This window comes from Aethalodelphis obliquidens, unplaced genomic scaffold (assembly GCF_003676395.1).
Source record: "Aethalodelphis obliquidens isolate GAN/ISIS:26980383/991018 unplaced genomic scaffold, ASM367639v1 scaffold52, whole genome shotgun sequence".
Classification (NCBI taxonomy): domain Eukaryota; kingdom Metazoa; phylum Chordata; class Mammalia; order Artiodactyla; family Delphinidae; genus Aethalodelphis; species Aethalodelphis obliquidens.
This window is the reverse complement of record NW_020837996.1, coordinates 14,458,720-14,481,775: the sequence shown is the minus strand read 5'-3', so window position 1 is coordinate 14,481,775 and position 23,056 is coordinate 14,458,720. Positions and strand designations below refer to the sequence as shown.

Below are 23,056 nucleotides of genomic sequence, written 5' to 3'. Positions count from 1 at the left end.
CCCAGTGATTAAAAACTACAGGTTGTTCTCCTAAGGAAGCAGTGCTAGTTAAAACAGCTCCCTCAAGGACAAGTGGTTGAATTTTAACAATTTAAAAAATAACCTTTAAAACCTAACTAACTCCTAAAAAGTAAATGAATAGTTTTTAAATAACTAACTTTAAAAAAAAAATCAAGACTTTATTGGATAAATGTTGCACAACATTCTTTAACATTTAGGTCTCAGCATAGTTTAGGTGAGAAACAATTTTTGTCATTCAGGTCTACAAAATGAAATAGGCTTGTGAAGATTTGAAATACAGACAAAGGAAGCATGAAGCAAAGCTTAAATATTAAGCAACTAGAGCAGTGAAAGTGAAATAGCAACATGGTATGTCTAGATTTTAAATACCACCAAGTTTCATTTTTTAAAAAAATGAAAATCTGGTTTATAACAAACAAACACCACGGAGAATTGTCTTTAAAAATATTTAGATACTTAAAACCTGATCTCTCCCAGTTCTTTTGCCTTTATATTACTTCTTGGTCATTTCCATCACTCTGCAATTAGAATTTTTGATTACACAAAATCTGCTATGACCTGGGAGTTATCTGATTCTTGAAGTGAGCCTGAAAGGTACTGCTGGGTTACATATCTGAAAGAACAAGAGGGACCCGAGCCTAAGCTCTGGGGCCAGAGAGCAGGGCGCCACTGAAGTGTGCATCATCTTTAGAACGCCCTGCTGCTACAGTTCCTGAGCTTTTTCAGACTTGATCAAATGTGTAATGACTTCATGATCAATGATTTTCCGTAAAGACAATTTCAGAATGCAGTCTAGACTTTTAGTTACTTACAATGTAATTAGGATTTGCATTAACTGGCTAGAAGCAAGACTGCCTACCTTTTCTTGAGTTGTAAAACAAATCCTAGTCAGGTATAGTAAATATTCTAAAACTCACCCAGAACTTTTTGTTACTCTTGAGTGTGGGGTTAATAAGTAATTCCAAACCTATACTGTAAGATTACGCAAAGCTTGAACACTTGAGCCAAATGCTCAAGTTATGTTGCTTCAAATGCATTTTCTATTTTTCTCCTTTTTTTGTATTAAGTAATCAATATGGATTATCTTTCTGGTTTAAAAAATAAATCAGTATTGCCACTAAAAAACTTCAGGTTTATTATTAAAAGTATGGCACCATCAAATATAAAATGCCTTAAAAATGTAGTACTAACAGGTCCATCTGGTTTTCTCATTAATGTTTTCTCCATTCATTAAAAAAGAAAAATTAACGTTTTTCATAATATGTATTTTTCATAGACAAGAAGAACATTACCGTCTCCATTAATAAGAATTCATACTTTATGCATGAAAAGTTCACCATCTTTATGCGTCTGTTCCTGCTGCTTGTTCCCCAGGGTCAAGTCCCATCTGACACCTGTGAGGACTTCTTGCACTTAGAAAGAGAGGCTCTCTGTGGAGAGAGGTCAACATCAAAATTCAGATATTATCACCTTTTCTGAACTAGTTCAGAAATCAGTAAGGATAGGGAGAATAGTACAAGCCTTTCCAGCTCAGCAGAATTAAGAACTGGCTCTTAGAGTACATTTTCACTCCAAGATCAACACTAGCCTGATCCACTTTGAGTCAGAATTTGAAAGGTAAGAATGTAGTTATGAAAGTGTGCACAAAATATTAAATACTGGTGGCAAATAAATACATCTTAATATGTTCTAACAAGCAAATGTATATTTAAGATAATATAGCCCTGCTTTACTAAAGATCCAAGTTTTCTTAGTGGGTTGGGGACACTTTGCCATCCTTTTAGTAGGATGTGTTTGTTAGATAATCTTTTCTGTTTCCACTGGCATCCTGAAGGAAACATTGGCCTCGGCATTTGTGACTATTGCTGTTTCATTAGAAGAGCCATTTTAGAAATACCTTTGTTCATATCTGAGCTGATTAAACCTTGGAGAAAGCACAAAGTTTTAATATGAAAAATAATTCAGCATTTCTGTCATCATCTCATGCCTTTCAGGCGTGTCCAAACTGTACTGAGAAGAACTTCATGTTCAAAAGAAGGTACTGTCAGTGATTCTTCACACATAAAATTCAAGAGAGTTCTTTGCGTATTTCACATCACTTTTCTCCTCATCTCATGCATAATTTATTGCAATAGTTTTTTTATAAAACATTCCCCTAATACCTTTTCTTCGGTTTAATATAGCACAATTTGCAAGTGCCCCTTTATAGACTGTTGGTTTTAACCACTGCCTGCATATTTACTTCTTAGTGCAGCTTTAAAAATCTGAGTCTCCAATTTCATTCAGTCCTGATGCTCTGGTGTTCTCTGTCATTGTGGTACAGGTCCATGAAACCAGCAGCCTGCTAATGTCTTTGTGCTGAAATACAGTAAAGAAAAGGAAGAAAATGTAGTTAAGCACAAGTAATTATATAAGAAAAATGATGTCCTTGTTTAAATTAAGCCCTATATAGACTGTGGGATCACACCTGATTTTTTACTTTAAATCAGTTAAACCTGACCCGTGTAGGTTTTTTGAGAAAACAACTTACTGCCACTGTAAACCAGCAGAAGCATTCATGTTCTTTCTGAAGTATATCTGGCCAAATTCCAACACAAATAAAATGGTTTTCACCTTCACGTAATCAATCTGCACTTGAGTGTATTTTTTAAATACTTTATGAATATATGCCTAATAAAGGGAATTTTAGCTTTGTTCTTTATGCTGCCATTTCACAAGTAAGTAACAATATAAAAGTTTGCAAGTCAGCTTCGCCACTGTGGACTATGAAACGCCAGCAGCCTTCCTCTAGCACAGTCTTAAGAAGCAAATTTATATACAAAACCAGACTATGGAAAAATCAGCTGCAGGTGACACTGTCTACATATGTGCAAGAGCACAACAGAGGGGGGTGGAGGGTGCCTCCCCAGAGGTAGACACACACAGAACATCAGAAGGCATCAAGAGCACCATTTTGCTACTGGAAGAGAACTTAGGTACACTGGTTCCATTGACCAGTGTCCCTTGTTACAACAGCAAACCAAGTTATCAGCAGAGGCACTCTGCACCATACCTCCAACAAAAAGCCGGGCTCTGAGCAGAACATTTATAAAGGGCAAGGCTTATAGAAGTTACTGCTAAGTAGCATGACCAGGATGCCCAACATTACCGACCTCCCTTTGATATCAAGAAGTAGTAGAATCCCACTGAAACGCTCTACAATCCCTGGTTATGCCTCTCAAACCTGGGAGCCTAAGTACCAATAAGAGTTTGAATTCTATAAGAGGTGATCCGTGGAAAGAATAATGATTACTTTTGGTCAAATGTATTTTTAAACCAAAGATATGGTATCTTCAGTGGAATAAATAACAGACAAAACAAAAATGCAAAAAGGAAAAAAGAAAACCCACCCCCATCCTTCCCAATATTTGACTATGAAACACTTCAAAGTAGATGTATTTCTCATTCTTTGATAGAACTCTTGATCTTATGTTAACTTTCCAGTGCTGCCATATTTCATTCACTTATTGGATCAAGGCCTATAAAATAAATTTCACAGGGCATTCTATCACATTTCTTCTCAAGCAATGAAAAATTGCTTCTAGCCATAAATACCGCACACATCAAAACAACAGCAGTCCCTGCTTATTACTAAAGCAACAGAATCATTAACATGGTTTTAAAATTTGACACTGAGCTAAGAAAAGTTTTTATTTTCTAAAAGTAAGATATTATATGATCATTAATACTAATAAATTTAGACTCATATGGAAATTTGCAAGTAAACATCCCCATTTTATAAACTGAAAGAGAAGAAAAGGTAAACAGCCAGGTCCATGTACAACTCCATTTCCTTCTGCTTATGACTTTCAATATTTGGCTTCAACCTTAGTGAGGCCTATTCCAGTTGGCAGAAAAGCCAAAGATCGAAGCAGATCTTACTACTACTCCTGCTGGAGGTGCAGAAAATTGAAAATGCTGTTCCCTCAAGGGGTCACCAGGTAGCTACAACTCCTATAGAGCTAAGAGTCCAAAATACCCCAGCCTTAATCTCTGATCCAAAATGTGCCATTCTGACCCAGTTTGCAAATTATAGCTCATACACAATGATACAGTCCAATTACAGCTCTTCACTAGCTTCAAACACCAGAGTTAAATAGCCTTATTTCAAGAAAGCAAAGAAAAGATCCTAAGTTCAAAAAGCAGCACAACAAAAATCCCTAAACCCTTCCTGCCATGTAAGAGCCCCAAATAAGGATTCTGAGCATTATCTAAGGAGGTTTTAACAAATGTACTTAGATTACAACTACACCTCAGCATTATCTTTTGCCACCCTCTAAGTTTTGACATGCCTTATGTAAATGACAATGGTTTTGAGGTTGATTTAATTAAGAATATATATATGTTCATATACCGATATACATATATATTCTTTATATTAAGTAATGACTATCTGAGAAGTTAAAGTGATGAGTATAAAAGTGACAAAGAAAGACTGAGAGAGTGAAAAGATAAAGAAATCCACTAGTTGACTTTCCATGGAGACTCAGTTGCTACTTGACATAATTCTGCAATCTGACACCCAACTTCTACCACCCTACGAGAAATTCCTCTGGATTTATGGAAGCTCTCAGGAGGCCGCTCTACCTTTTTTTTTTTTTTAAACACAACAGGTAATATTGACTGAAAGCTATTTTCACTCAATGAAAACTACCACCAACATGAGGTACACCCAGCTACCAAGGTCAGTGAAAACAAAGGAAAAAGAACTAGTGCATTCTTTTACGTCTAGCCTAATCTACTTTGAGAATGGTAAGTGATGACATGAAGCCCTCTTCACTTTGTGGCAGGGCTTAACACAGACAGACCTGCCCGTTTCACTGTTAACGTCAATGCTCCCAGTCTGAATCCACAGTGGTCTGTCAGACACTGTAAGGGAGCAGCAGCACTCGTCACTGTCTGATGTAATAGCTGCCATTTGTTGAGACCTATGGTAGAAAAAACCAAGTTAACAAAAATAGAGCATTTGAGTTCTTTTTCACCCATTTTACCAAAAAAAAAAATTTAAAAATAAGACCAAAATTCAGGTGAATTTTTATAATGAATTTATTCTAGATAACTTGCTGGCTTCACACGTGAAGCTCTGGTACTAAAGGAAAAGACTTGAGGTGTGTACACACCAGTCTTGTCCAGGAGAGGGCACTCTCCAGCCCAAGTCAGTTGAGCTGCAAAATGCCTTAAGGCTCATGAAGACGTTGCCCTCCAATGCTAACTCACAATTTAATGCTCCTGACAAAAAATTTTTACTGGCCTAACACTAGCCTAGTGATGGAGTAGTCCTGACCTTCTCAGTATTCAATAAGGGCCAAAGTTGTCATCCCTATCTATATCATATCATTAATGAGCTCAAGAGACACCATTTTGAAGAATCACCAAAACTGCCTGAATCCCTCCCCTTTCTCCTTAATGCCAATGGCACCTGTGCATACTATTCAGCACCTGAACTTAGTGAGGTAACACCTACTTGAAATAAGTTTGACAAGGTAAGCTTTCTCTTAGGCTTTCAGAACAGAGACTTCAAATACTAAGCAAATGAAGGATTACTATTTTAAGCCTTATTTTTTATTAACCTATTTGCTTGTTTCCTTACTTTCCCTACTTTAAGTACAGTATAAATAAGAAAAAACTCATCTATCATGTCAGTGTAGGCAACTGTGGGATCACTGATTTAGATAATGTCCAGTCCCTGTAATATTTTTTTAATGCTGAATCAGAAGCAGTAGCTAATCAAAACCTTAAAAAAAAAGGCTTTTCTGACACTGAAAAGGAGAAACTTTATACACCTGATCTATAAAGAAACATGATTACTTCTGAATTTTAACTCAGAGGAGAACAGTTTTCTTAAATGTGGTTTAATAATGAAGTTATTTACCCTTTTGTTCATGGGAAAACTTAAATATACTATTAGCTACAATCCAACAGCTGTCACACAAGAAAACCAGAAATATGAACGCACAAAGAATTCATCTTTTGAACCTCCCCCTCCATGGGTAAAACTTAGGTTTCAACAATCATTCTAAAGAATCTCCTTTTCACTTCTAGGCAAGAGGAGAGTCAAATCAAAGAATGATCTTATTCCTGTGCATTTACCCCTCCAGTGCCCAGAAATGCCGTGTAAAATGGTAACATGCGAGACCCCAGTCCACAGAGCCTGGCCCATGAGTCTTTTGTGCTAATGTTTATGAGTATCCCCTCAATGCTTTTTAGGGTCTCAAGGTTTTTCTTTAGAAACTGACCACACTTGCAGGATCCATGAGGAAGTGCCAGGAAGCCCCAGCAGTGAGGCAGTAAATGGAAGGAGACCCTCATGAAAGGCAGTGATTTCACTGGAAATTACTTGTTTTGTCCTTTAAGAGAAAGCTTACATTCAACAATGGCAACTACTCCTGGGAGGCAGCAGAGATATAAAGGGGCAAATAAGAACACGGTAAGAACCTTCAGTCTCCTTTGTAGAGTGCATGAAAGAAGGAAGTAGAGGTCACACTCTTAGAGCAAAGCCCAGAATTAAAAACTAAAGAATTAACATTACTATCTTCCTGAACACTCAATATAAATTTTCTCTTAATACAATGTAGCGTGATGCAACATGAACAACCAGGAAAAGAATAGATAGTGTCTCATTTTACAATAGACATTCTGGTTTTCCACCCTAATGCTATTTTTCTAACCAGTTATTTCGTTAGGGTTTTAGACAAACTGCACATAGTTCTTCCCAGCATACCAGGACAAACACCAAGATGTGCCACTCCCAGCCGGATTCCCTGCTAAAAACTAAATGGTGAGGGGAAATCATAGGTTTGTAATCAACAGCATCTCAAACAGGAGCCATGGGTAGAAATGACTACCCTCTGGAAAATATGGCCACAACGCACACAGATCAAGGCCTTGGAATGTGAGGTATTTCCCTCCTAGAAATGGGAAACAATCTAATCATACCAGTGGCAATAAAAGGGGATGTTCAAATTAATGTCCACTTTTTCACCATTTGGCAAGATATTAAAATAATAAAACACCAAGGTTCAGGAAAACACAGTATCTGTACACAAAAGCTTATTTACACTACTTAAAAGCTGACAAGTACAGCTCTGTGGTTCTAATACCTTTGGAAATTCCTCCTAAGAGGGACCTCTACTCCACTGAGCCCCACCAGCTCAGATATTTCTCATGCCTTTGAAAGGATCTGGGGTGTGCTGGGCTTCTCAGATGGTTACTGATCATTAGTACGTAAGTGTCTGAATCATAATTCCTTTTCCTCATTCAGGAGTTGAAATGTCAGTGGACTTCTCCCCTCACCATATTCCCCACAACCTCCAACCCAGCTGTCCTCCGCAAATGCCTGTTGGGACTAGTCAGACCATGCCTACTTCTAGATATCTGTGGATGATCAGCATACTATGATTATTGGAATTTTCAGATAAGAATAACGTCGCTGTAACATTTTTTAAATTTATACTGCGTGTGTGTTGAAGAAAGATACTATCAAAAGCTACCAGAATGAAATTTCTATGCCACATACAGAGAGCGCTAGTTGTGGTAATGACAGCAAGTATATACGTAAGTCTTGTGCCAGGCACTGTATTGTTTTAAACATTTAAATTCTCACAATTACCTTTTGAAGAGGTACTACTTCTCTCCCCCATCTCACAGATCATGACACTGAGGTAACCTGCCTAGGATCACACAGCTTGTAAGTGGCAGATCCAAGTCAGGCTTTGCCTAGGAAATCTGGCTCAAGAGCCTGTACTTTCAACCATGTGCCTGAAAAGTGAACAAAAAATGATCCTTTGCTCAATAAAAAGACTGATACCGAGGACTATTAGTGCAAAAATGTTAACGGACACTCCAACTCACCTGCATCACTGGCAAGTTACATTCTCATAAGTATTTCTATCATTTACACTGAACAGGATGATCCTCTCACAGTTCTATTAAAAAAAAAAAAGTCTCCCCAGGCAAGCCCAAAAAACCCCTATTATACTTTACCTGGGGGGAAAAATGTATGCCTTCCAGGACTTTTCAGTAGCTTTTAAGAGAATCTTTGTGCTGCAGAAAACTGAGTGAGGGATACTGAGGGTTACAAAATTATCTTAAATATTTAAAAAACAAGCTCTTGCTAAAACTTGGTATGTGTTAAAATTACAAGTTTTTTAGTTTACATGAAAAGGAAAAAGTGTGATTATAACACAGCCTTAACACTTTGGCTATGGGGTATCTGGTATTCCTTCTAGATAACCACACTGGATAGAAAAAATTATAAGGAGGTTTCTGGCACTAAGACTTCTAAGGCAACAAAAGGTTAACTGTCACATTCTTATGATACAAGGAAAATTCCATATTTAAATAATGGCTGTGTTTTCAACTTATTTTTAACGAGATCTTACAAATATCAGGAATTTAAAGAAATATTTCATGCACTTTTAAACCAACTTTTAAGACAAGTTAATTTTAGAACTGGCCAGTTTTCAACATCAAAGTTTTATGAAATTGTTTTACAAACCAAAGTGTCTAACGGAAGAAGGCCCACAGCTTAGACCATATACTACAGCCATGTAATTTATTCAGTTGAAAATGAGAATCTGACTCAGAAATTCACTATTATGATAAATCCTGGTAACTTTTGAGTCTATTTTCTTCATTTCCTTTACATATCCCCACAACCAATCTTTAATTTATGCTAACATAGGAATCTATAAGAAAAAATTCAAGTTTGGCAGTTAGTTTTTTCAGAGATTAGATACATTAAAATTTGATTCTATCCAAGATGGATTTTAAGGCATGATATAAAAATTCAGTATTTCCTACCAAAGTGTAGTATACAAGATGATCTTAGAATTTTAACAGAATTATCTACATGTCAAGGCATATTTGTTTTCCATTGGTAGTACTGACATAAAAAGTGGAAAAACGGTACACATATGAAAATATGGTAAAGAGTGTGATGGTATGTAAATAATTAAAGTTTTGGAAACTAATTTAATTAACTCCATTACTAAAATCATTTAAATGGTTTCCATATTCACAAAATTGTTTTCATCATTAGGAGGTGATGGTTTTAACCTAAAACCTACTGTTAAAGAGTATTTAATAGGTAAATGCAGTCATACTAATTGACCTAAAAATTTTACCAGTGGCGCAGTGGTTGAGAGTCTGCCTGCCGATGCAGGGGACATGGGTTCGTGCCCCGGTCCGGGAAGATCCCACATGCCGCGGAGCAGCTAGGCCTGTGAGCCATGGCCACTGAGCCTGCGCGTCCAGAGCCTGTGCTCCACAAAGGGAGAAGCCACAACAGTGAGAGGCCCGCATACCGCAAAAAAAAAAAAAAAAAAAAATGGGGGGCACCATTAGCCCTGTGCAGGACTGCAGGTTGATTAGGAAGGAATGCTGGAAGCCAGGCTGCCAGAACAATACCATCCAAACTTAAAAGATTTCTATCAAAAAACAAATTACAGATGGATGGTAGTGATGACTACACAACAACATGGATGTACTCAGTGCCACAGAACTGTACTTACGGTAAAAATGGTAAACTGTATGTTAGGTATATTTAATAATTTTTTAAATACCAAAAAAAAAAAAAAAAAACCAGCAAATTACAATTCTCTATTAATATGAAGGGAAAAAATGATTTCCACCTAAAGTCCCAAAGAAAGTAAACCGGAAAAAAACCCTGTTTGAGTCTATAAAGGTTAAATCTCTTGAGTGAAGAATAAACAAATGAGTTGAGCTGTTTCTCCTCTGATCTCAGTATCAACTATCCATGGTAAAAACACCAAGATATCCTGGAAAACTAAAAATATAATATAGATCACCTATATGACTTAAACTACTGAAACTTTCATTTTTTTTACTTCTATTCACTCTTTGTTGAATGGAGTACAGTAAATGTACACAAACTGTAAATACAGAATATTAAGAGCCTAGTAACTAAGTCAGAACCAGGTAAAGGTAATTAAGGCAGCTTAGCTGTTTTATTTCTCCTGGCTATTGGCAAGGCACCAGCCTCCTGTTCTATTTCTGAATTCCCTCTATCAGGCATTTTAATTGTTTTAATAGCAACCATATTAATACAATTCCAAAGCAAACACTAAATTTGTCCCAACTTAGAAACAGGGTCTTCAGAATTCTCTCTGGCAAATTCCCTGTTGGAGGCCATCACCGGATACAGATCAAAACACTGTCCTGAATTTAAACATTATCAACTTCTCTAGACATCTGCCAATCTCTTCTCTGCTACAAGTATTACCAAATGTGAACCAGTGCAGCACAAGCTATAGAAAAATTCACAACTTAAAAGGAAAAATCTAATTTTAGATCCAAATTATAGGTTTCTTAAGGTATTTCCAATTCTCAATTCAGTTATTTTATATTAAAGAATGTGTATGTATATAAAAGAATTTAAATGTGTATCTTCAACATAACCAATAGTAAGTACAACCTGCTCAAAACAGGGGTGCAACTCTATTTTTTAAATTAGAAATTCAGACCCGCTAATGAAGATATTCATTTAGCTGATTTTAGTAAGTTCCATATCCTTTGCCCACAGTCCATCTTCATATCTATATTCCTGTCTGTTGTCTTTGCTACTTAGTACCAATCTAAAATTACTATTTATAGATTTTCCCCATGAAAACCAAGTAGGGACACACCATCCAGTCCTGTAAATAGGCTTCAGACTACTGAATTCTACTTTCTTGGTCTCACTGATATCTCAGGTCTCTGGTTCCACATCTATAAAGAGTCCCTTCCAAACTTACAGAAGAGACCTTTTCTGGTCTATAAATTCTAGAAAACTGAAAGACAAAAACACTCTGATGCTTTACATTTCCAAAGATTTCTAGAAATAAAGACATCTTTAGCTTTCACAGCTCTTACTTCCCTTAGTTTCTCCCCCTTGCTAATCCTATTCTAATCACTTTTCTTAGACCACTAGAGATCTGGCCTAAGCCTAGTTTTCTCTCTGCAAGGGGGAAAACAAATACCCATTTGGTTGTCTCCATATAAAGAGTTCAGTGTCTCCTTTTTTGTTGTTGTTAAAGAGAAATGTAAGAGAAAAATGGCTACAATTACCCAATTCAACTCTATCTCCATCTACAGTGGATACTGGACAAATATATCTTAGCTGCTTAAGAAATTTGTTTGAAAACACTGTTTAGTATGCAGCTATTGGTTCAGTGTTTAGAACACACAGTACATCTTTAAGATTACAGAAATTCTTTCAAACTTGTTTCCCTATAGAAACTTCAGATGAAATATGCCAGACTGCTGGTTTAAAACAGAGGGATTATTTGGCATAATAATAAGAGATCATGCACATTTGTGATTATGCTTCAACCTTTTCTTCAAAGGTATGGACTATATCAAATTGTTACTTTTATACTCAACAATCATGATTTTATCTTTTTCTTTCTTCTTTTTCTCCATGGCTTCTGAAACAAATCAAATTTAGTTTATCCCACAAGAGCACATCTGCCCAAGCACTTAACTACATCAGAAGTATCCACTGTCAAAACCATTTCTATGTTAGGATAAAACTCACCTGGATCATTACCCAAAGCCTTAGAATTACATAACTTAGGTGACTCTTTGCTTTGCCTGGTTTAAATCTTCCTGAACCTTAGATTTCAAACTTTCGAAAATATCTGCATGAACAAATTCACTAATCTGAAACAAGTTCTCTGAAAATCTTTTAAGATACTTCCTTAAAACCCCTCAATCACACTATGAACTTCTTTCAACCTGTTATAATCAAAGAATTTTTAAAATACTATATTTCTGTTTGCAGGAAAGAATATGTTCTATTCAAGTGAAACATTTTTTTTTAATTGTGTGTTTATTATAATCAAAAAGCATTGACTGAGTTCCCCAGAAGAAATTCCACTTGCTTTTGCAGAAATTGGTACATTACCTTAAGGAAGCTGACCGAAGACTACTGATTTTCAATCTCCATTAATCTTTTCATAATTAATTCCATAGTAACTAAGATATTTCAACTGCATTACTTAGAAATCCATAAAAAGTTGCTCTCTTTAAAAGTTCCAAGTTTCCAAAAGTGTCAAACTGACATTGTATCACATTTAAAAGCTAAGTTGGAGCCTAAAATATGAAAGCAACTTAAAAAATCTTGGGACAAACTTGCCTCCACAGGCAATCAATCAGATTTTTCACTAACAATACAAAGCTAAAAATGGAAAATAAGAAATCAAATCTTAGGGACAGATGGACCATGTAGAAAAATAGTGAGCTAAGTTACAAGCCCCAAAAACAATGATACCTGAGGCAGAAGATAAAGCAGAAAAGAGACTGATTTTAATTACACAAATGTAAAAAAAGAAAAAAAAAGAAAAAGAAGCATGTGATGAAATATTAAAGCTAAAAATGAAATAATTAAAATCCATACACTTATATGAGAAATTGGCTGCAGGAGGGTCTCAAGTCTAGAAGTATATCAGACCTCTATACTACAAAACCTCATTTTAAGAATATATTGATTAGTCACTTATTTGAATTTTATCATGCTCAGATTATATATTCCCTGATAGGGCAAATAGGAAAATAAGTGATTTTTTTCATCTCCTCTATACACTATTACAAAGAATAATTTTCTACCATCTTGAAATTTTTCAAAGCTTTTTGAGAAACACACACAAATAATTTGGATTTAGTCGATTTTATTTACAGCTTGTTTTTTTTTACATTTCAGAGCATTACACAATTACATTTTCTCATTTTCTGACCTGCAAACAGATACCTTAAATGGAAATATTTTTTAAAAATTATCAAACTAGGTACATCCAAAATGCAACAATTACATATATGACAATTAATTCACAAAGTGTAATTTACCAGGACGTATCCTAAGAATTTAGGAAGAGCCAGTCAGGAGAAATCTGACCAAATTTAGCAATCACCTATTTACATATCCAAAGACAAACCTATCTAACGTCCCAAACCAGAAGTCTGAAAGTTTTTGTTAAGTCCCCACTGGACAAGAGAGAGAGCGATGATTCAGACCTAGCCAGCCTTGACAGTCTTAATCCCAAATACTGGGCTATTTCCCCAGCGTGCAATTCAACAGCAAGCATCTCAGTTTGTCAAACATCTTACGTATCAAACTCCCATGCCATTATGCACATAGAAAGGCTAAGTGTTCATTAATTAAAAAACAAGTAGTCATTAAATATCCTCACTATTCCCCCTAGCTCACCCGCCCTTACTATGATCCCAGATATGCAACCTGTGTCACATAGTGACAGGCTTTATTTGATACATGTATGTATCTATGCATACACACACACATATATTTACGTGTGTGTATATACGTATACACATACACACAGTACTAGGTACAAATGGCAATTAACAGTCCCTGCAAAAATTCATTTTCAGTTGAGGCTATGGCTCCTATGCCTTGGGGTGGTTTTAGACTTCAAAACTGAAAAATACTAAAATCTCACTTCCTTAAGACAAAATTTGATTGCTTGTTCAGTTTAAGCTTCTCAGTCTAAAAATGGCTGTAAGGTTAAGTATAAAAAAGCAGCCAACTGAGTGCAAGTTCTCTCCCCAATTTGGCCAAGCTATCTCGTAGTTACCCCTAACTAGACTAGAAAATCTGTGGCACCTTCCAAAGGTTCTTGCCTACCTTACTGTCCATGTTCACGTTTCAAACTGTGTCAACAGAGCCCGCACTTCAGGGGTCAGCTGTTGGGCAGCCTTAGCTGCCTCTGTGATAGCCTTGCGATACAGGCCCTTTCTCTTCTTATTAAAGCGTGACTGGAAGTTTTCTAAAAAGGGGGAGAGTTGCGAAAGAGCCAGGAAAGATGTTGTTGGAGACCCGAACCATGAAATACGGGCCTCCTGTCGGACTAAAAGGCCGTTATCTTTCCGGCTCACAGTTATAGTAAGAATACGGGCTGGCCACCAGGGGAAGCCATATATCTTGGCCCAAACAATGTCCCCTACACATATGGTCCTGCCGTCTGGTGTGACGCACTTAGAGACGTTTTTGGAAAAGACTTTCATTTTCAAGGAATTACTGAGCTTTTTCTCTTCCTTTGAAGAGGAGGAAGTAGAGGATGTGGAAGGTGCATGCATACAGCCTGGAGGAAAATCAAAGCTTTCAGAAGAACTACACTCAGAGTTGGAGGATTTCAAATCATCTGTGCTATCAATGCTACACACTGAAGCACTGGAAGAGTCAGACTTCTTTTGATTTAGGGTCATGTAAACAGAGACATTGCTTTTGCTGCCCTTTTTGCCCAGTGTCTGTGGTTCATCCTGCTCACCAGGCACAAGCACTTCAGTTGTGTCCTGAACCTCACTGCTGGCCTCTTCAGGGCCTTTGGAGGGACTCTGATTTTCTGAAGGGGCCTCACCTGCTGAGCGGGTAGAGGTGCAGCGGGACTGGGGCTTTGGTGCCATCTTGCCGCTCCGCATTTTCTCCAGTCCTGTCTTCAGAGAAGAGTCATTTTCTTCATTCCTGTACCTCTGTGGTTTTAAACGAACCCGGGGTGGAAGGGAACCTGAGCTAGGATTCTGGTATCGACGTGTGAAATGGACTTTTGAATGTGCATTTTTGGACGTAGAGGTTTCATTTTGCTTCTTCTGTGCCTTTTCTTTGGCAATTTTCAGCACTTCCCGAGCTTTTGCATGATCCATGTTCTTATTCTGGAGCACTTTTTTAGTACTTAACTGAGCTTTTGATGTATTTGCCTGAGCAGAAACTTTGACTACTCTGCCTCTGCTGTGAGCAATATTTGAAACCTTAACCACAGCATTTCTTTTCTGGCTTTCATTTTGGTTTTTCCCATCCACCTTATGGTCAGTTTTCAGTTTTTTGTTCACAGTAGTTACACTTTCATTTCTCCGTTTTTTATCTTCATATTTAGAAGAGTCACTTGCACTACTACCTTTTCTAATTTCTTTTTTTTCAGCAACGACACTGTTTTTACACTTGTCACACAAGACTTGTCTGGGTCGTAGTTTAATAGCATTCATTATTGAAGTAGGTTCTTCCCTGTACATTTTTCGTTTGGGTCGCTTAATTTTCCGAGGAGGTGGCTGAGGTATTGATTGGTTATATGTGTCCCTGATAAACAAAGGGGGAGGATAAGGTGCTCCTTCATGGAAGAGAGGTGGTGGTTTGCAAGTCCACAGGCTTTCGGCCAAGCTCAGCTCAGGAGGCGGGACAGGAGGAGGGTCTTCGGGAACAGCACCATTCACGTCACGCTTGACATCTGTCCCTTGGAATGTATTATTTTGGAGCTGCATGGCTTCAGGTTTATCCTTATATTCCCTTTTGGGAAATACTGTCACAGGGATCCCATGGGGCCCAAACCTTTGAAAGAAATGAAAGGAGAAAAGAAGCCATTAAGTTAGTATCTATAATTCAGTTTCTTGAAACACCACCTAATGTTTATTTATATGACCTTTCCTGAAAACTATTTCACTTTAAAAAACAAAACCAAAAACCTAAAGACAACCTCCCCGAGTGTTAAAGCCCTCCATTTTTGGAGGGCTTACATTTTAGGTCTACACTCAAAAAGAAATACTCAATAGTTGCTCTAAGCAATGCCATAATAGCTGATGTTATTTAAAATAGATCTTTCCAGTCTTGAATCAGTAAGGATGTTCTATCTAGCTTAATAGTTAATATCATTTGATATAATGTTCGCTCAACTATAGACAACATGTCTAGTAAATGCAACTATAAATTTGTAACATACGTTTCTTCCTCTGGTTATAATGGCTTTCAAAAGCTTCACAAAACAAATATAGCCCTAACTACCCCAAAATATTGAATCAGTAAAATTCCAACTCAACTTTATTGTTTAAACACTATAAAGATTCAAAGGCATTTGCTTCTCTACTGTTCTACCCTAACTCTTAAGGCCTTCATCCAACCCAGCCACCCCCCCAAGAAAAAAACCACAAAAATACTAGAAATTCAGATACTCAAATAACCTCAAAAGCAGACAGTTATAAGGCTATAGCTTTCTAGCTTTTTAAAATCACATCATACATTAAGAAATATTTTCACATTGCAATCCAATAAAATGTTTATGCATGTATACATGCACGCACATAAATACACACACTTAAGCAAAAGTTTCATTAAATACTTGACCTTATATTATGTGATACATAATTATATTTTTTTTCTACTCTGGTCTATTTTCATTTGTTTTGATGCTAGTCAGATGCATTAAATGGATTTCAAAACTCCCTTACAGGTCCAGACCCAGTTTGCAAAGCACTGGTATAGAACACAAATCTCTACAATTATCAGTTTCTAATAAAACAGGGGTCAAATAACCTTGTTTCTCCTGTAGACTTAGAAATAACTGTGGTTTAATCTGCCTGGGCTAAACATCAAGAACCCTTAAATCTAAACTTGCTATACTCAGATTCCTGCATATAAAAATAAAATCAGACTACCAAATGATTTCATCATGTACATGCTAACATGCTAATTTTAGGCACTCACTGAGTCAAACAGTACTTGAACACAATACAATTCTAACACCAATCCTCTAAAGCAGAGGTGCTTAGAACCTAAGGACTGGCTTCAAGTAGTCGGGTAGAACCCGACATTATTAGATGCAAATGTTTTGTAAAGTTCTCTTTTTCTGGACAATGAGTCTTGGTTCTCAGAGTCTCTAAAATGTCTTTACGTCCCCAAAAAGGTACAGAATTCTTTGTTGGAAAGAAATCTTGAGATTAAGTTCTTAGGGCTGCAGATACACCTAAACTTGGTTAGGGATATAGGAAGAGCCAACACCAGGATATCTGGTTCCAACACCTAAATGGTTTTTTCTTTAAGTCTTGTTAGCTTGGCTACCACAAACCAACAACTTTTAGCAAATACAAACCACAAAGGAAGAGGAAAGCCTTTTTACCTGGAGTGGGACAAGTTTGGGTCTGGGCTAATCCACAAAGGAAGGACACATTCCTCACTATACCAAACGTTGCAAAAAGTAGCTTTCAATTCAACTATACTTCAATTAAAAATAAATAAATAAATAAATAGCTTTCTATTCTAGCATCATATTTCGTACCCAAGTGTTTGCTTCCTGACTACTTAACTGCAAGGCACTTTGAGCATCTGGCCTTAGCTTATATGGAGGTGCTCAACAACCACTTTTTCAAGGTGACAGGAAGACAAAGGTTATTCTTGTGTTTTCATCTAGAGCTACATAAAACAATATAACTTATGAGATGAGACCACTATTTGTATTAACAATAAAATTTTCTAACTTGTATAAGAAGCCATCATTTTGTCCCATTACACTTTCACTTGTTTCCATAACTGAGATAATAAATTTCCTCCTCTTATTAGGAATAACTAAACCTCGAGCATCTTAAAGGTTTTTTTACCAACTTTGTATCCTGAAGCAGTACTAAACCTCTCTAAATTCAGTTTTTGCATATGTAAAAGGGAGTAACACTATTTCCTACCTTAGAGAATTCAGGGGAGGATTAATAGGTCAACAAATGTTAGCCATTTTTCTTGGCTAAACTTTATTTAATTTACTTCATTTAAGTAATATGATCTTACTTTCAACTAATAATTTACCAGAGTTTGGGATCCTTTCTATAACTCTAATTCATTATCTCAATGTGAGGATGATCCAGCCAATTACTTTAAAGCTGTTTATATCAAATAAGCTGTGAAATCTGATACGTCTACCTTCATGGAGTTTAATAAGAACATTAATATCACTTCTGGGTTTTTCTTCTTCCTTGCCTTTCCTTCTTAAGAATATAAAATACAAGGATTAAATGTTTTTAATAACATAGGGAGGCACTTAACTGTGTAATGATGAATGGAAACTGCAGGCACCAAAAGAAAAAGGGAAAATAAAAAGACTGGTAATTGTGGGTAGTGGATTGGCAAAAGCAGAAAAAAAATTTTTTTTAATTCATTTTTAACATCTTTATTGGAATATAATTGCTTTACAATGTTGTGTTAGTTTCTGCTGTATACCAAAGTGAATCAGCTATACATATACATAAATCCCCATATCCCCTCCCTCTTGCATCTCCCTCCCACTCTCCCTATCCCACCCCTCTAGGTGGTCACAAAGCACCGAGCTGTGATCTCCCTGTGCTATGTGGCTGCTTCCCACTAGCTATCTATTTTACATTTGGTAGTGTATATATGTCGATGCTACTATCACTTCGCCTCAGCTTCCCCCTCCCCACCATGTCCTCAAGTCCATTCTGTGTCTACGTCTTTATTCCTGCCCTGCCACTAGGTTCATCAGTACCTTTTTTTTTTTAAGATTCCATATATATGTGTTAGCATACGGTATTTGTTTTTCTGACTTACTTCACTCTGTATGACAGACTCTAGGTAGAAAAATATTTTTAACTAATAATAAAACTTCCTCAAAGACCAGAAGGATAAATTATTGTAAGAGGAAAAGGGAAATCAGTGTCCCACTCCATCTTAGTAATCATTCTGTTTCCCTTCCATGGAAAACATTTAATACCATGGCCATGCTTTCAAACTGACTGTGGAGAGGTTGGTTGCGAAATCCAATTTCATGGGTCACAGCTATGATTTAAATTAAAAAACAGTGTAAGTATATGTAACTGCAATGAATCTGTTTCATGTATCTATGTATATACAGGAGTCTACAGATAAAATATATCTGTAACTATGCTCAAAAGTTTGAAAGCCACTGACTTATGAAACTATTACCTTAATAAGAATATAAAGTAGCAACAAAATTATGGTCTCCTAAAATCCCTAAAATCTAATTTCTCAAATATAGTCGGGGAAATCTGCAACACGACAACACTCGGTGATGTTTGAAAATGGAGATTCTTAAGCCCTGCCCCAAGACTGAATGGTAAGACTCTCCTAGGGTGGAACCCAGGATCTAAATTTTTAGCAAGCATGTCTGCTTTAGCTTTTTCTAAGGTGAAGATATTTATGTCCCATATGAATGCTCACCAAAGAGTGACCTCAGCAGAGGAAGAATTTAATGATCAGTGGAGATGTGCAAAGCTGACTAGTGTCCCTTGCTTGAGCTTTTCCTAAAAGAACTTTTTACAAATACTCAATGAGTTGAGTAGTAAGACTCAAACTATCTCTGCTCCTTCCCCTCCCCTTCTTTGTGCAGCATGAGTGTATTTATTAATGTATTAGTGACTCATTCTAACCCTTACCCATTTACAACTTTTTGTACCCAAAATTTCTAAAGGAAAATTACTCAGGTATTATGGCTTAATTTAAAATAGCTTTTTGGGAAAACTAGGTAAAATATATAAGAGACCTCTCGGCACTATTTTTGCAAATTCCTGTGAATCTATAAAAAGTTTTAAAACTAGCTATCATCTTAATAATTTAGGAGTAGTGAGTGTCAAAATTCTGAGGAGGGAGAATACTGGGGCTTCCTAGTTATTTTTGTGTCAAAGCAAGAGAAAATCACTGTGAAAAAGAATCTTCAGCGGGCTTCCCTGGTGGCACAGTGGTTGAGAGTCCGCCTGCCGATGCAGGGGACACAGGTTCGTGCCCCGGTCCGGGAAGATCCCACATGCCGCGGAGCGGCTGGGCCCATGAGCCATGGCCGCTGAGCCTGCGCGTCCAGAGCCTGTGCTCCGCAATGGGAGAGGCCGCAACAGTGAGAGGCCCGCGCACCGCAAAAAAAAAAAAAAAGAAAGAAAAAAGAATCTTCAGCTAATGTAAATGGGAAACAAATGCTCAGAAAAAAAGTACAGGCGTGTTAGTTGAGACAGGCCCCAGTGTTCTTTCTGGACCAAACCTCCCTCCAATAAATATATCAAGGAAAGACAAAAAGAAAGCTTTCCCTCTCTTTAATTCTTTTCTCTTAAAGAAGCTACAGTAGGAAAAAATTACATGCAACTAACTCATTTAAAAAAAATCTAGCTGTATTTCATTTCAAGCAGATGTTTTCAGAAACTACCTCCCTCCTTAAATTAGCAACAGGTTCAATCATAAAAGAGGGAAAATTGTGAAGCAAGCTTATCCTGTTTCACATTGCATCTCTGCAAGATTGGTTATTATGGCAGAGTTTAATCTCAGGACAAATGAAATTAGTTCACAATAGAAAATTTTACAAAATAAAATGTATATCTACGCCTCAAAAAATTAAAAATACAAGCCAGCACATCCACTTCTGGGTATATAGCCAAAATAATTGAGAAAAAAGGATCTCAAAGAGATATCTGCACACCCATGTACATAGTAGCATTCACCATAGCCAAAACGTAGAAACAGCCCAAATGCCTCTTAAAAGACAAATGGATAAACAAAATGTGGTACATACATACAATGCAACACTATTCAGCCTTCAAAAAGAAATCCTGTCACATGCTACAACATGTATGAACCTTGAAAATATTATGCTAAGTGAAATAAGTCCATCACAAAAAGATAGTGTATGATTCCACTTATATAAGATATCTGAAGTAGTCAAATTTATAGAAAGAAAAAGTAGAATGGTTGCCGGGGACTTGGGGGAGAGAAAAATCAGGAGTTGTTTAAGGGGTATAGAGTTTTAGCTCTGCAAGATAAAAAGTTCTGGAGATCTGCTTCACAACAATGCGAATGTACTTAACACTGCTGAACTATATACACTTAAAAATGATTAAAATGGGCTTCCCTGGTGGCGCAGTGGTTGAGAGTCCGCCTGCTGATGCAGGGGACACGGGCTCGTGCCCCGGTCTGGGAAGATCCCACATGCCACCCCACATGCCACGGAGCGGCTAGGCCCGTGAGCCATGGCCGCTGAGCCTGTGCATCCAGAGCCTGTGCTCCGTGATGGGAGAGGCCACAACAGTGAGAGGCCCGCGTACCGCGCAAAAAAAAAAAAAAAAAAAAAGATTAAAATGGTATATTTTATGTTTTTTACCACAATTAAAAATGTTTTTAATTGTCTATCTACCTAATGAAGAGGGGCAAGTTTGACGAGAAGCAGTGTATTTCCATGATAGTAAAGGAATTATTAGTCCAGGGGAAATAGTAATTACACTGGAGAATAACAGGACAACACCCTGACCTGAGGAAGGACTCAAGTGAACATTCACCAATGAGGGCACATGAAGATCACATGCCCACAGATATGATGCCCTGAGCACACAACATTGTGTGTATAACCTGAGCCTCTCCTAAGCAAGTATCAGACAACCCTAAATTGAGAAAGAGTCCCCATTACATATATTCTATATTATATTGCAACTAAATGCCATAATACATGATCTTTTACTGGACGAAAAAAGTTTTAAAGGACATTTCTGAGAAAATTGACAGAGTAATGAAATATGGGCTACAAAACAGATAAAAGTTCTCTTATCAATGTTTCCTGAATTTGAAAACTATATTGTGGTTATGTACGAGAATATCTTTCATCCTGGGAAATAAATACTCAAGTAAAATCAGTGCATCTAGATAAAGAGTTTGAGTTCTCTGCTTTGAAATTATTTCAAAATAAAGTTTAAAAATTATTTTTAAAAGTATAACCTTAAATTTAGTTACACCTCAGTTCCATCAAAACTTTCAAGGAGGGACTTCTCTGGCGGTCCAGTGGTTAAGACTCCGGGCATCTATTGCAGGGAGCACGGGTTTGATCCCTGGTTGGGGAACTAAGATCCCACATGCTGTGGCATGGCCAAGAAAAAAAAAAAACTTTCAAGCAAAGAAAGTATATAAAAAAGATTTGTTCTACTTAAGCATAAATGCCAGCAAACTCACCTGAAGTACCACTAAGCGCAAAATCTATTCAAATACAAGTATGCTAATTAGTCACATAGTATAAAACTAGGTCCCAACCCTAGGACCTAACTGCAGTAGGTGAGACCACAGTCACTGCCAAAAGAGGCTATAGACTAGAGGGAAAGAAAGCACTGAGGATTAGTGATTAGGCAATGAGCTTTGCAGGAAACTGACTACACCTGGAAGGGTCCAAGCACATTAAGCAAAACAGTAGAGGCAGAGTGGTTGCCCATTTCTGAATGTTGGTAACAACTTAAGTTAGTTTAAAAAAGTGAAACACTGAGGTGCAGAAAAGCCAACAGGTGAAAAGATGCAGCGTAGGAATTACCAGTCAGCAAACAGCCCCCCTCCATAGGAGACAGGTAAGGATTCAGAGACTTAAACAAGCAATAAAATACAGATAACCATCTGGTGGAAAAAGAGGGCATGTTGGTGAGTGTATTAAGGGAGGGTTAGGTAAGAGTGTGATGGATGAAGAATACTAGTCTCAAAAATAAATAAATAAATAATGGTTCTGAGGAACCTAGGGGCAGGACAGGAGTAAAGAGGCAGACTTAGAGAATGGACTTGAGGATACAGGGAGGGGGAAGGGTAAGCTGGGACTAAGTGAGAGAGTGGCATGGACATATATACACTACCAAATGTAAAATAGATAGCTAGTGGGAAGCAGTCGCATAGCACAGGGAGATCAGCTCTGTGGTTTGTGACCACCTAGAGGGGTGGGATAGGGAGGGCGGGAGAGAAGGAGACGCAAGAGGGAGGGGATATGGGGATATATGTATAGCTGATTCACTTAGTTATAAAGCAGAAACTAACACACCATTGTAAAGCAATTATACTCCAATAAAGATGTTAAAAAAAAATACTAGTCTCTTAAAAAGACAAGACCAGTGAAGGCTTCTGATTAAATATAGTGATGGGACCAAAAGTGTACATCACTTTGTTAAAAAGTTTAGCTGTACTAGTCTGTTTCCACCATTTAATAAGTACAAAGAACACAAAAACATCTTCCTTTCCCTAACTTTGAAGTATGTCATTCTCAAATGTGAGCCCTTCTCAATTATGGTTTTTTTAATTTTTATTTATTTGGATGCATCGAGTATTAGGTGGCTCGTGGGATCTTTTGTTGTGGCACGAGGGCTTCTCTCTAATTGTGGCGTGCAGGCTCCAGAGCACACGGGCTCAGTAGTTGGTGACCGGCAGGCTCTAGAGCGTGCGGGGCTTAGTTCGTGCTTAGTTCGTTCGCGGGCTTAGTTC

General features: G+C 37.3%; 1 protein-coding gene and 1 long non-coding RNA gene across 16 annotated transcripts in view; one reads left to right on the top strand and one right to left on the bottom strand.

Moving 5' to 3' along the window:
- The window catches only part of LOC113608275 (uncharacterized), a 36,339-nt gene that overhangs the window by 4,360 nt on the left and 8,923 nt on the right, over nucleotides 1–23,056 (top strand). Inside the window, exon 2 of the long non-coding RNA XR_003428290.1 lies at nucleotides 11,296–11,405. This is a non-coding gene — a long non-coding RNA (uncharacterized LOC113608275). The remainder of the gene's footprint in view (nucleotides 1–11,295; nucleotides 11,406–23,056) is intronic.
- PWWP2A (PWWP domain containing 2A) overlaps nucleotides 153–23,056 on the bottom strand; it is a 33,110-nt gene continuing 10,206 nt past the window's right edge. For 3 of the 15 annotated variants that reach the window (XM_027084395.1, XM_027084399.1, XM_027084401.1), the window contains exons 2-3: nucleotides 13,700–15,394; nucleotides 153–2,379 (exon numbers count right to left, since the gene is read on the bottom strand). In XM_027084395.1, the coding sequence (XP_026940196.1) occupies nucleotides 13,714–15,394 (1,681 nt within the window). In that variant the 3' untranslated portion in view covers nucleotides 153–2,379; nucleotides 13,700–13,713. The other 12 variants (XM_027084400.1, XM_027084403.1, XM_027084402.1 and 9 more) reach the window with 10 other exon arrangements.